Here is a 14,210-nt window from a genome sequence, read left to right on the forward strand (position 1 = left end):
ATGGTGGTTTTAACAAAGGAAATAACCAGATAATTTAGAGCAACATGCTTTAAATGTTGCAGAAATGTGGAGCTTTTCTGAACTCATTTACAGTAATGAACTAGCTTGTTTTTTGATTTTTTTTAAGAGAGACATTATAATCACTTGTAGAAAAACACTTAAATCACTCAATTCATTCAGTGAAGAGTTAAAATCAGCTTTCCAGCCTTTTATTGTCATTTTTAAATATTTAAACTACAGACATGAGAAAATTGTATAACTATTAACACGTGTGATGTTGCACTTTACATTTGACTGGAATTGTTTGAGAGTCAATGTTTGAGAGAAGAAAGTCTTTGGAAAGGAGTCTTGAAATCTAGCTTTTTATTTATATCGTGGAAAAAAAAAACACACAAAAAACAACTTTTAGGTGCAACAGAGGGGCAACAAATAACCTTGACTGAGAAAATGACAAACCTTACAAATCTGAATTGTCTGGTGTGTATTTTAGAGGCATTTCATGATCAACCTCATTTCAGGATAATTGTTTGAGTAAATGTATACGTAATGTTTTTTGATATCCTGACAATGTACTACAGTTTAGGATTTAGAGTATCACATTTTATAATGTAGCCTCCCAGTGTGTGAACTTTTCCTGCTTTCCCTGATTTGTGAATGTGAAAAACACCCAAAGTGCCTAACTTATTTTTATCTGCAATTTTGTTAAAGCTACATGATATAAATAAATAAATTCAAGTTTGTTTGTTTTTTATCAGCAGCGTGAAATGACATGTTTATGGGGGGCTGGGGAGTTGGTAAGTATGCTGCCTTTATTTTTAAAGGACTTTTTGTGTGGGTGGAGGATTTTTATTTTCCTCTTGTTTGATCAAAAAGCTTTTCTTCCTCCCTCCATCATGTTTTAGCCATAGACAGCAGAAATGATGGATTTAGCTTCCAAATCTGAAAAGGGAAGCCAATGTTTTTGACTTAAACCTTCTATTTAATGCCCATCACGGGGCAAAAAAGATTTTCAGTCCTTTGGGAGCCATCTGCACGCTTCAAAATGCGACATCATGGTGGAGTTATCCATCATTTATATATTCTGTGGTTGTATGTAATGTAATAAAAATCTAAAATGTTTTTTTACTTTGTCGTTTTACTTGTGAATTTCCAATTAGAATCAATAATCGAGTTTAGTGATGAAGTAAAAACGAGTTTGGATGCAAACATTTTTTATTTGTCTTCTGTTACAGTCACTGACCCCGACTAACTTAAAGCAACACACTAAAAACATCCACTGTTACACTGAACCTGCTGACCGACATTAAAATGTCTTACTTTATCTCGGTGCTTTGCAACACGCGCATACACACTCCGCACAGAAACTCAGACATTTTTGTTCATGCAAACACAAACACACACACACACACACACACACACACACACACCTTCATGTTAACTGAGGCAGGCACTCTTTAAAAAAAAGGTAAATCACATTTTTATCAAACATCATAAACACAAGGACCTGATGTTGATTGCATGAACCAGTATGGTGTTTGTTGGCACAGGATCAAAAGATGGAAATATATGCATGGGGACCAAATACATTAGTAGGTCAACAAAAAAATCACAGCAAACATTAGTTTGACATTAACATGATCTGTGTCCCTGACATTTTTTTTTTAAACATGCATATATTACCATCCACCTTCTATAACTTCGCCAACACACTGTAAACTTCATAGTAGCAATAGTGTAAAACAGCAGCAAAGTAACAGGCATTTACGAAAGTGCAACCACACAGTTTTGTAACTCTGCCCACTTAAAAAGTAATAATAATAAAATTGCATCAAACAACCATTTAATTTTTTTTTTTAAATTCAGCTCAAGCCTGCTTTAATGTCACCTGAGGATGACACTCCTTGAATATCCCAGTTTGACCACTTTCACATGCACATCTGCGATTTCCAAACACAAAGGAAACACACTGGGTCTGGAGCACTACTGGGATCGTGTTCACTATCCAGAGAAGTCGAGTCTCGGGTAGCGCAAAGTCTACGGTGACCGTAGACGGTTACGTCTTTTCATTGGCCCGAGTCTACGGTGAATGTAGACACTGTAGAGTCTGGCCCACAGATGTGTGGTAGACTGCAACCAGCAAATAAACACCAAATATTACATCTGTGACATTTGTGAGATTACCTCAAACACCATCAGTCTTGTTGCTGTTAAACAAAAAAAATGTTTAAAAATGTCGCGAGTTTACCTGGTGATATTCTCATGCACGAGACGATCGCAAAACAGCAAACAATTAACACCACGCCAATGCTCTTCACAGGACAGCAAGAGTAAACGATCTGGAGAATCTTTGTTTATCGTTTCCCTCGTACGTGTCATTACTCCGATTTCAGAAGTCCCCTTCATTCACTCTAGACTTTTGACCAATCACCGACTTCTGATTGGTTAAAAATATGCAATGAAGGACACTTCTGTTTTTCATTCGGTCTGTTGTCCTTTTTTCTTTATCAGCTGATGTTTCCAGCTACTTTATCCCACCTGATGCCTGAACTGCTGTCTGTGGTCTTCAGCATGATCCCATGGGGTTTTTTTTGGTTTTTTTTACTGGTTTACAGTAAAAATAAATACTACACTCTGGTTTACAATGACACGACAGTAAGCATTATCAGTGTATATTACATGTGATGTAATCATGCGATGTCACCGGCAGATCTGAGGGGCAGTCCTGCAGATCCTTACATTTATACTTGGTGGCCGCACACCTAATGGTCATTTTCAGCATCCAACACAACTTTCCTAATTTACCATATATGGATACACATAGCTGATGTGTGTGTGTGTGTGTGTGTGTGTGTGTGTGTGTGTGTGTGTGTGAGAGACACAAATGCTCAGGCCTCTATAAAACAGGATGTGTGGAGGTATGCCGTACCCTCTCTGCACCTCAGGGAGAAGTTTAACAAACTTCTCTGTTTCCCATCTGTTCCATACATTCCTAGCATCCCCCAACTGTGGCTTCCTATTTCCTTTTATGACAGGCAGACCCCCACTGTTACATTACAGTTACAGATTACACACACACACTCAGGCCTATAGCTAAACCAACCTAAAACACGCACACACATGCACAAATCCTTTCTTATTCCTCTGATTTACAGCTGGACCCTATCATCTAAACAAACTTAAGCACATTTTATTCTAATCATTGTTTTCTTAAGATCACATCACCCGGCCTGCTGACGATATGCAGGGGCATCTGGATTTACAACACAAATTTCTAGTGTCACCACTGAAAAGACTAAAAATGGGGGTAATACATTAGATGCTGGCTAGTCTACAGCGGGATTCAGCGCTCCTATTGGGCCAGAGTGTAGAGTGTCTATGTTCACCGTAGACTCCGGGCCAATGAAAAGACGTAACCGTCTACAGTGACCGCAGACTTTGCTACCGTAGACTCGACACATTTTGAACAGGATTTTTTTGTTTGTTTGTTTGTTTTTTTTAAATGGACAGAGTAGTGGAACTTTATTACAGGTGTAAACAGTTTAGCAGTCGTTTGTAAAGAAAGATAAGCCATTTGAAACAAAAACAGGACTGTAACTGTGACAACGTGAGCCCTCTGGCTTTACCTGTCTTTCATTCAAATGGACAGATTTGTCATCCCAATAACTACTGTACGTGCTTTTGTCTTCCGTTGTGTAGGTTGGGCTCAAAATCAAAGAACATGAGAGGAATTTTGGCTGAATTCTCAAATTAAGCCCATATGAGGTGGTGCTCCACCATGGATGAGTGAATTTAAAATCAGTCCTGAACAAATATTTAAAACTAAACAGCTGCAACACAATTACAGTTGCAAAGAAAACAAACTTCCTCTGCAGCACCACCAAGAGACAGCTATCCAGTGAGTTGCATAATTTAAAAAAAAGTGAAGAATGTGTTTATTCAGTCAGTGCAAACAGCTCAAGTCCATACTGCTGAGTCATGCAAGTGGTCAGCATAGACTGGAGCTTTTAAAAAACACAGCGTGCAAAATGATACTGAACTAACAGGCAGATTCTGGACGCTTTAATGTCGCCAGAAAGAAAATATGACATTGTTCTTTGATAGAAATGGCTCAGGCTGTCATTGAGTAGTCCCATCAGTTTACGGACCTCTTTTCTGGTCTTCTCACCATGTGCATGCTTATCTTAAATATTATTTATTTAAGCATGATCATTTAAGTTAATTTCTTTAAAAAATATATCCAGAAAGCAATCAAGGAAATAAAAACTTGCACCTGCTACAATTGGGACTGATTCTATACTGTTTACATCTCAGAGTGATCCCAGTGAGAAAACTGAGAGCAAAACAATTGATGAAACTACAATATAAGAATATAATAGTCATAATAAAATTTCAAAAGTCTCTTTCCAGAACCAAAAGGAGTCAAGTAACAGCAGGAAGTGATTGTTTCCCCCTTTTTAAATTTCTCCTAAACCCCAACCATCAATTTCCTTCAGTTTCTTCTAATACAGAGTTGGGGAACTCCAGGCCTCGAGGGCCGATGTCCTGCAGCTTTTAGATATCACCCTGGGTCAACATACCTGAATCAAATGATTAGTTCATTACCAGGCCTCTGGAAAACTTCAAGACACGTTGAGGAGGTAAATTAGCCATTTGAGTCAGCTGTGTTGGATCAAGGACACATCTGAAACCTGCAGGACACCAGCCCTTGAGGTCTGGAGTTCCCCACTCCTGTTCTAAATCAACTGTAAACGCAACCTCTCTCCCGATTAGCTAATAAGTTGATATTCAACTGGGAACCACCCTGAATATACAAGGACAAATAACCCAATACTGGTGGGCAAATGAGTGTCTCATATGATCCAGATTTAATCTTAAGTGACCTTTGAAGAAGCTGCACCATAAGGCACTTCTGCTTTGGCACTCAGTTATCATCATCTTGTTCCCTCCTACTCTTCCTCCTGTCTTGGCTGTGTGAAGTGATAAAGAAAGTTGGGTTCATCCTTGAAGCTGTGCTGACCTGTCAACAGTCCTCCCCGCTGAAGACGGGCGCCATACAGCTGTGCCTCAGCTCGTCCAGCGCTGAGGCCTCGTTCCACCAGCCACTCTACTAAGTCACTGCCTCGGAACACATTTTCAATATGGGACTGGGGATACTGATGAAACTGGGGAGGGCTTGGAGCATTACCATGCTGAGAATTGGTGGGTTCATAGTCAAGGGAGGTTTCTGGTGCATCAGGGTTGGAAATATGTGCTTGCGATTCATTCTCGGGCTCTCGGTGGGGTTGACTCGGAAGCAAACACTGGCTGCTGGATTTATCTGGATTGTGGTTTCGGTTAAGAACCTGTGAGTCATAGTTTAGCTGACCCTGATCACTAGAATTTGTGTTTAGGTAAAGGGGTTCATGGGCTGGGGAATGTCTCAGAACTTCATTTTCGTCCTCCAGTCCTCCTCCAAACCTGTTAGTATCAGAGGAAGGATTCACCTGTCGAAGTGTTCACACTCTCCCCTGAGCCACTATAAGGTGATGGTGATGAAAAGAAGAGGGAATGGGCAGGCAAAAGAAAGGAGGGGAAAATGAAAGGAATAGAAGAGAAAGCAAAGGAAGGATTATAAGGCATAGAGAAGGTATAGAGATAATATAAATTATTTTGTGTTAGAACGATAGCACCCAGGACTTGTAAAAAAAAGTTTTAGTTTTGTAGTAGGGTGGCTAAATTTGATCTTCAGTATTTTAAAATAGGCACGACAGAGTATAAAATTAAAATGGTTAGACTTGATTTTAAGAAAAATAACAGTCTATGTAGAGGGAACCCCAGAAACTGATGCAACATGCAAAGAGGGTTCAGAGAAAAACTGGAAAATCAGAAGTAATTATTTGGACATGCTCAGAATTGAACATGCAAGAATACAATAAAAAAAAAAAAAAAGACAGAATTCAAACTCAAAAACGGAGATCTCTAATAATTTTTTTTCCATGTTTACTTCAAAAGTATTTTGCTTAGAGGGAATAAATTCTATAAGCAGATGATGTGAGGGGTGATTTAAAAACAAATCATATAAACAAACTGTACTACGTAACACACACAAATGTCCTTAAAAAAAAAAAAAAAAAAAAAAAAAAAAAAAAAAAAAAAAAAAAAAAAAACACAACACACACACACACACACACACACACACATACATGTAAACAAGTACTCATACCTGCGTGTGTGTACTATGTCTTGTACACACTGGTCTTTGTGGTAGCGGACAAACTGAGTACAGGTGAGCCTGACCTCCTCTGGTACACCTGAGGGACTCAAATCATCAATGTCCCTGCCCTGCCACAGGCTAAGCAATCTAAAGAAAAGGCACACAAAAAAAAAACATGTTCTAGTATTGTTTTATTTATTTGATCACAAATTAATTTAGAAACCAAAATGAAGTCTCAGATCACCTCTTCTTAAAAGGCAAGATGATTAGGTGTCTGTCCAGACCAAAAATCCCAAAGGACAAAAAGCCCTGCGGGAGAAAAGGAAACGAAATGTAGTAGATACAACTGAACACAGTATTTTTTTACTCACAACACTTCATATATACAATAAGCTGATGTATGAGATACCTGTCCATAGTTAGCCACAGCACAGAAGAACTGTAGTTCAAGGTAGAGCCTTCCTGGATCTTTGTTGAACAACCACCACAGACAGCTGGACAGGTTCTTCATTTAGGCAGAGACATTCACCAATCAGACACCAGGACATTGTTACGGCATGCATTGCAACTTTCCATTTTTACAAACAGGTAATCCAACGTAGCATAAAATTACTAATTATTAACAGCTTTTATATTAATCCAGATGTATATATCATAAACAAGATAGATAAGTAGATAAAGACATCACTACACACCCAGCAGTTGAGGATTTATTATTTTTGAAGGCCTCATTCATCTAACTGATAACACTGTTGAAGGCAATTTTCATACACGTCTACTGTCCATATAAATGGTGATTTCAATATGGATGACAACAGCATCAGTCCATTCACACATTTCACATCACACATAATCGTAAAGACCATTTCATCCTTACTGCTAGCAGGCTGACAATGAGCAGCAGACAGAGCAGAACATGTCTCACAGTCTGTTTATCGTCTGTGGTTTGAAGACCGGGAGGTGGAAGATTCAGCGGCTGCTCAGAGGAGGAAGTATTTTGCTGATGCCCATCACACAGCGCCCCAATGTGGCCTAGAGAGGAAGAGAATTCAAAGTAAAGATGACAAAGCCAACTTTATGGTTGTAAACTAAACCACAATCTTTATTGGATTATACAGACTACTGTTGGCTATATAATTGGTTTAGTTATAAAAACGCACAATAATCAACCACAGAAGACAAAAATTTAAATTTATATCATTTACTCATTGTGAGAAATAAAAGAACAGAATTCATAATAAAACTAATGAAAGGTCACAATTCACTCTGAATGGCTAAATGGTGAGGAGAAATTTATGTTTATTACCCGTGCTGTTCGTGTGGTCCCTCTGCGTACTGGCTATCATATCAGGTATAGGCTGGAGAGGAGAGAAACCGTGGAGGTCTGCACAGCAACAGAACAGAATGAATGAACATTTACTGTACATCATCTGGTTACAGACTCAATGACAACAGATGACAGAGATTCAGATTTTGTTCAAGTTAGAATAAACTAAAGACAAAGTGAAAGAACGGAGTTACCCGAGTTGATGCCACAGGCAGGTGAATTTGACATCTGTGTCTGCTCATGCTGTTGGTGTGAATCCTCCAGGCCACCAGGGACCCTCACCTCATCATTGATACCTGTTACAGTAGCTCTGCTCAGGGCTTGGTAGCCGCTCTGCTCCCAGTCTCCCTGGCTGAGACCCATCAAAGATATTGCACCGAGAACCAGGCTGACCGCAAGAATTACTGCAGTGCTGATTATCTGGAGGAGAATAGATGAGATTATGAATTAAACTTCCCAAACAAAACTTGTTCTAGAATTCCTGAAGTGTACTTTTTATAAATATTACTTTAATTTGGTACAAGAATTTCAGTGCCATTTCTCCACAGACGGCATTAAACCTGAACTTAAAATAAAAAGTCTTGAGCTGAAAAAAAGAGCAAAAAGACTGGACAAAAACACACAAAGGGGCTCAGAACGACTCTTTAGAAAGTCTAATGTAGAGTTACAGCAGGTATTATTCCAACCTGGGCTCTGCCATAGAAGAAGGCCGAGTCTATCGTATCAGTCCTCTCTCCTGATATGAGAAGACCGCCAACCATTAGGAAAGGAACCCTGTGTGTGGAGAAAGGTTGAATAATTTTGTTATTACTTAGACTTTAGATCGTATTCTCTGATCTTTTCTTGTCTCCACAAAGAAAAAAAAACAAAGTCATATTTCAATCAGTAAAAGTTTTAAAATGTTTCATTCTCTTATTCTATTGTCAATTAAAATATCCGTATGCATTTCTATGTGGTGGCCTACCCCCAACCCAAAATCATGAAGACTCCTGGCCGGAGTCTCAGCAGATCATCTCTGTTAGTCAGAGCCAGACAGAGAGGGATTAAACCTGAAAAAGAGAACAAAACATTCAAATACAATCACCAACATGTACGAACTAGACACAAATCATTTGACTTTTGGGGTATTTCGTTCATAAAACAAGTGTAACCACTTACAGGTGTTCACTTACCTGTCCAAATGTATGTACTGTAAAGAGACCCATAGAGCAAAGTGAAGGTGAGAATTTTGCCGAGCAGGTTGTCCTCTTGTTTCACCAAGAAGTTCCACAGGATCATACTAACACACACTAGGAACTACAGAGAAAAGTAGAGAGGTTAAGGTACAATGTGTACCTATACAAGGTTCTCATTAGCATTTCATGAATTAATTAACTGAATTAAACAATGAAATCTCATTTTAAAAATTGTTTTCAAAATAAGACTGACCTGGGCCAGGAATAGATTTAGCGCAAATAGGTGAGGGAGTTTGTTAAATTTCCTGCTGAGCAGCATCACTACTATGGTCCACACCTGAATGAAGATAATCATACTCGATCATTTGATATGTCTATATTTGGGGAAATCAATCATGACACTGACTATCATCCATAACTTCCTGTGCTTAAGCGCTAGGTGTTGATAAAGCATTTCTGTGCTTCTTCTTTATCATTTTAAAATTCTTCCCTGTCCCACTGATCCAACCAGGGCACTGGGGTGGATTCAAAGGCACTTACCAGAGCTATGAGGCTGACAATGCTGATGTTGAAGCTTACATTTTCAAGCTCTGTAACCAAGGGGGTTGGGTCCATTAAAGGGATTGTTAATAGCCAGGCGGACACATACATGATTGGTGCCGACAAGAATGTACTGATTACCATCCCTGACGTTACCTAAAAAAGAAACAAAACAAGATTTGGGGGTGAGAGAGAAATGTAAAAACCAGGTTGCAAAAATCAATCTTTTCTTCACTTTCAACTTAGCTGGTTTAAAAGTTACAGAATTTTAACTGCACTAGATAAAAAGTGGAGCTGATCGAGTCAAGTTAATATGAACGTTAAGGTTTTACACAACAGGACCTAATAAAAACAATTATCAAGGCCTTTACCAGGTCTTAAAATAAGGTAAATAGAAACTCAGATACACATAAACATATGACATGTTACACAAAGTCATTATTTATTTAACAAAAAATAAGCCAAAAGGTAGAAGCTACATGCATCCCATGATTCAGTAGCTTGTAGAAGTAAAGGTTTTTGTATACTTTATCAGTCCCTCACATCGTTCTATAGTATTTAGTATGTCCCACTCTTCTTTGCATTCAGGTTTCTGAAAATCTTCTTTTCAGAAACCTGAATGCTCAAGACCAGCAAACTGTCAAAACTTCTTTTTTTCTAGAAATGGTCACATTTGCTTATGATCAGTTGTCACGTGTATTTTTCCCCCTCACCCCTACCCGGTCGTAGCAGATGGCTTTCCCTTCCTGAGCCTGGTTCTGCTAGAGGTTTCTTCCTGTTAAAAGGGAGTTTTTCCTCCCCACTGTTGCTAAGTGCTTGCTCAAAGGGGTGACTGTAGGTTCTGTTTCATTTGCTGTATCACAAATTTGAGTTGTCAGTCCTCCTCAGCCTGTTCTAAAACACCAAAACAGATTCTGGTGATCAAAAAATTACCAAAAGTAGCAAAACCCCAGTCCTACTTCACTTAATTTAAGCTCAAAAATATGATAGGGCAATGGCTACACTGCAAGGAGCTACAGATAAATTAACTATTGTTTGGTTTTGCATGGTTCATTCTTATCACATGACCTGGCTAAGTGTTGACCATGTGGGTTTTCCATGCCATCATTACCAGTAGCATGAAAGATGGAACATTTTAGTCACGAGGGAGTCCTCTTCTCTTTATTGTTTCAACAACAATGAAAAAAAGTAATATTCCTTTCAACCAGCTTTTTAAAGAATGATTGTTACATTAAGAGAACGTACCACTTCTAACTCCATGTTATAGTGTCCAGCATAGATGGCCACACTGGGGGCTGTTGGGAAAACTCCATATAAGAAAGCAAAGTTGGACAAACTTGTGTGATTGGCACTTGTGCTGTTCACTCCAGTGTCCAGAATATCCACCATGTCTTTACAGACCAGCGGCATTATCAATCTGAAAGGATGGCATTGAGAGACACAGACAAAAATATACTCATGGAGCTGTGTAATCAACCAAAAACCAAACTGACTATTAAACCCACTTCTGTACTTCATATTTTGTTCATTTTGTTTAAGAGTTCTTGGTGAAGCTTAAAGGCTTTTTTTGTTTTGGGCTTTTTGTCTTGTTACCATTTTAGAAAGATTTATTTCTGTATTTTTGAAGACAAAGTGTATCTTGCGTTACATATTATATACAAAATAGTGGCAACTAACACAAACATATGTACATGCAAAATATGGTCAAATACAAAAACCCACTAGCTCAGGCCACCTTAACCAATCACACACACACTATTCCAGTCAGGTGTCACTTACAGTTTGGCTGTGATGAGCAGTATCAAGGCAACTCCAGTGTCTCTGGTTAGTTTTCTAAGCTGACCAACCTGCCAAAGAAGAAGGCAGCTGATGATATCCTTCATGGTAAGTAAAACAGGTTATCCTTAGGAGAAGAAAAAAAGCTAGACAAACACAAGAGTGCAACTCACCATAGTGAGGCCAAGGTAGAACAACGCTGTCCCTCCAAAAGAGTTGGCGAGACCATCTATAAACTCTGACAACACAGCAGGGATCTGCTGGCCCAGCGCAAAGTGAGAGATGATTCCCACTATCACCATGAACACTATTGGGTTCTTCAACACCTAGAGTGAAAAAAATAATAAAAATTAAAACTCCAAGACCTAAAATTGGTACAAAAGGTCAAAGTGGGAAACAGTTACAAATGTTTGCAAATAAAGTAAACCTTAGGATATACAGGTGTATTAATACACTTGTCAAAACACCTGCATGCTTAGTACCTGTAAGACAACAACTCCCAGGATGCCAAGACTACTATGCTGTGGATGGCTGGCCTGTCTCCACCTCTGCACCTCACAAAGAGCAAAGCCGATGGGATTGAGGAGCATGAGGGATACAGGAGCAACCAGGTATATGTACTGGAGGTATTCTGGATATGTACTTCGATACAAAGCATCAACTAGAAAAGTGAAGACAGAGAGGCAATGAAATATATACACACTCTCTGTGTCTCAATTAGATAAGATTAAGACAGACTTTATTGCCATTTGCACAAAGCAGTACAGCTACTGGTGGATTTATTTGTCTTTCTCACAAAATTGTCTTCTTAAAGATGAAGATCCATTTTGACAGCTTTTTGGTTTTCCGTATGTTAGGAAGAGGGATTATTCTCCTGTCTATAGCAAGTTATATTGTTTGCCAGTCCCCTGTACCATGACTCTCCCTCTTCTTTAATGCAGCTGAGGATGGTTGTGCCATAACCATATCTACATACTTTATGGTGATCTTGTTGTTCTGAGTAGAGGCACAGTCAAAGGTGTACAATCATAGGTGCTGAAGTGGCATCCTTGGGAGGCTCCTGTGTTGATTGAAAGCTTTGCAGAGCCGTTTTCCACACTCACCAACGGTGATCTGTGAGCGAGGAAGTCTAGGATGGAGTTGCCCTGAGACCCTGTATGTGTGCTACCTGAAGTATGATATCGACGTTGAAAGGTCATTTTGACAGATCGTCTGGCCGAATCTAGCAAGATACTCATTATGGTTTTCCAGTAGGGTGGGGTCCTGGATCCCTGTCCAGTGTGTATTCAGTTGTTTATGGGTAGTTAAAACTTGGATTCCCCGCCACAGCAGCAGAAGCACTCAAGTTATTGGGAATATGGTTCCTTGGCAGCCTTGATAGCACTTTGTAGCTCATATCGAACCTGTTTATACTCTGTGTTATTCCCTGACATGAGAGCACTTTCTCCACTGCTAACCCTGAATGAAGAGCAAACAGTAATGTTTTGTTTCTCTTACCTATAGGGTATCCAAGGGCAAAGTCATTACTCTGAGTAGCAAAGATAGCATACAGACCAGCCTTGCTGTATCTGTTGTCTGGACTGGCCACCATCAGTGTCAGCACACATACCAGCACAAAGACTGTCACCTACACAGGACAGAAGCATGATGATCAGGTTTTTGTTTTCTATAAATCTTCAGCATAATGCAAACTTACAAGTGTGAGAACTCAGACACAAACCTTAGCAACCAAGACACTCCACAGAAATGCCCATATGACATTTCCAAAGTCCAACAGCACCATGTTTTTAAAAAGCAGTGCTGGAAGAGCAAACTTGGATACAAAGTTCCCCAAACCTTTAGCCTGGCTCTCCGTGATGATATCACCCCTGGGGGGGAAGAATAAATAGACATTTACACTAGGCACTTACTACATTTCCCAGCCAATATTTTGGAAAACTGGGCAAAAATATAGTCTAATGCTCAGTCACCTACCTGCCTGCTATATAGCCACACAGTATGATGCCAAAGCACTCCAGGAGAGCTGGGAAGAGCTTGTCTATCGACATGTGAGGTCCTGCAGCAGGCCCTGTCAGGGTGCTATGGGAGATGTTCTTCCCATGGATCAGCACATAGCTGTTGGTTGTCTCCATTGTGATGTGCCACAGGGTGATCAGAGAGGTCAGGTGAGGAATATCAGCACACTAAGGGAGGACGCCGAGAGGAAACTATCAGAGGTTGGAGCGAGTCAAAAACAGGCAACATAGAAATATAACAGCGGGTAAACTAAGACTTAAAGAGCGAATTGCAACGTCACGTCTATAGAATTTAAAAAGCGCTTTAGACAAATATGTAAGTGAAAGGTTAGCGACTGGCTGAGTCTCAGGGTTACCAGCATCTCTATTTACGCATCCACGTTACTATAAGCGATGTTAGCACGATGCCTTTTTTTTTTTTAAACAATATCCGGAAATATTTAAAGTCTAACAACGCTGATACAAAATAAAAAAAAATGTAATCTATTTTCCAAACAAGCACCGTTTCTACTGCCTATCGCAGGTTAGCGCTAGCATAATTAAATGCTAAAAACGAATACGAGGGCGCGGTAACTTTACATTTGACTGAGTGTGCTGTTTAAAATACTTTGTTTCACAGCGACACATCCTACCTCTCTATTTTAGACGAACATCGTTGTGCAGAAAAGCTCGCTGTGCAATTCCGTGTTATTGTCATTTGGATACAATCTGACAGCTGCCGAGAAGTGGCAACGCCCTGAAAAATGACTGGCAGATGATTCAGCCACTGAGCGCCGAGGTATGTTGGCACAACAACTGTGATTGGGTTTTCAAAAAAGGTTGGTGTGTCGCAGCGTCATGTGCGCTGGATTTATTGAATTTAGGGAAAGTGTGTAAAAATTGCTATTTTCGTCGTTTATCAGCTCTAAACGTTTGTTGCACGTTTTCTGTGAAAAAAGAAACAGTGCCTCAAATAAAGATAATAAGTTCCAGAGGTGATGATTTTATAAACATACCATTACGGTTTAAGCAATTAGTGAATAAATCCTTTACTTGATGATACTGAGCAAATGTGAGGAGGTATGACTGAGCCTGTGCAAGGAAACCTGTTGGATTTCAGTAAGGAAGATATTATCTGAACTGGTATGTAGTCACAGAAGTTATATACTTACTAAAGTAACGTGAAGAAGACTGTATGTAACTGA

General features: G+C 39.4%; 1 protein-coding gene across 3 annotated transcripts; it reads right to left on the minus strand.

The window, feature by feature from the left end:
- Positions 1 to 1,194: 1,194 nt before the first annotated feature.
- Positions 1,195 to 13,789, minus strand: gpr155b (G protein-coupled receptor 155b). 3 transcript variants are annotated; one of them, XM_019367026.2, is made up of 20 exons: positions 13,659 to 13,789; positions 12,986 to 13,194; positions 12,732 to 12,879; positions 12,509 to 12,638; positions 11,494 to 11,672; positions 11,185 to 11,337; positions 11,015 to 11,082; positions 10,481 to 10,652; positions 9,236 to 9,391; positions 8,949 to 9,032; positions 8,693 to 8,816; positions 8,485 to 8,569; positions 8,207 to 8,294; positions 7,715 to 7,940; positions 7,500 to 7,577; positions 7,119 to 7,225; positions 6,603 to 6,698; positions 6,438 to 6,502; positions 6,203 to 6,340; positions 1,195 to 5,457 (listed from the first exon to the last, which is right to left on the minus strand). In XM_019367026.2, exons 2-20 carry the CDS (start codon positions 13,141 to 13,143, stop codon positions 4,947 to 4,949), a joined length of 2,766 nt encoding a protein of 921 aa, XP_019222571.1. In that variant the 5' UTR covers positions 13,144 to 13,194; positions 13,659 to 13,789; the 3' UTR covers positions 1,195 to 4,946. The 3 variants fall into 3 exon arrangements, with proteins under 3 accessions (XP_019222571.1, XP_005473736.1, XP_005473737.1); XM_005473679.4 differs by having other exon boundaries at positions 7,071 to 7,225; XM_005473680.4 differs by having other exon boundaries at positions 5,314 to 5,515; positions 7,071 to 7,225.
- Positions 13,790 to 14,210: the final 421 nt, after the last annotated feature.

This window comes from Oreochromis niloticus, linkage group LG13, assembly GCF_001858045.2.
Source record: "Oreochromis niloticus isolate F11D_XX linkage group LG13, O_niloticus_UMD_NMBU, whole genome shotgun sequence".
NCBI lineage: Eukaryota > Metazoa > Chordata > Actinopteri > Cichliformes > Cichlidae > Oreochromis > Oreochromis niloticus.

Excerpts from the sequence above, each read along its gene's own strand:
- gpr155b (XM_005473679.4), bottom strand. The coding sequence starts at position 13,143 with ATGGAGACAACCAACAGCTATGTGCTGATCCATGGGAAGAACATCTCC. Across the intron at positions 12,639-12,731 it reads GGAGTGTCTTGGTTGCTAAG|GTGACAGTCTTTGTGCTGGT; the intron begins GTTTGTGTCTGA and ends TGTCCTGTGTAG. Across the intron at positions 7,578-7,714 it reads TGCCTGTGGCATCAACTCGG|ACCTCCACGGTTTCTCTCCT; the intron begins GTAACTCCGTTC and ends GTTGCTGTGCAG.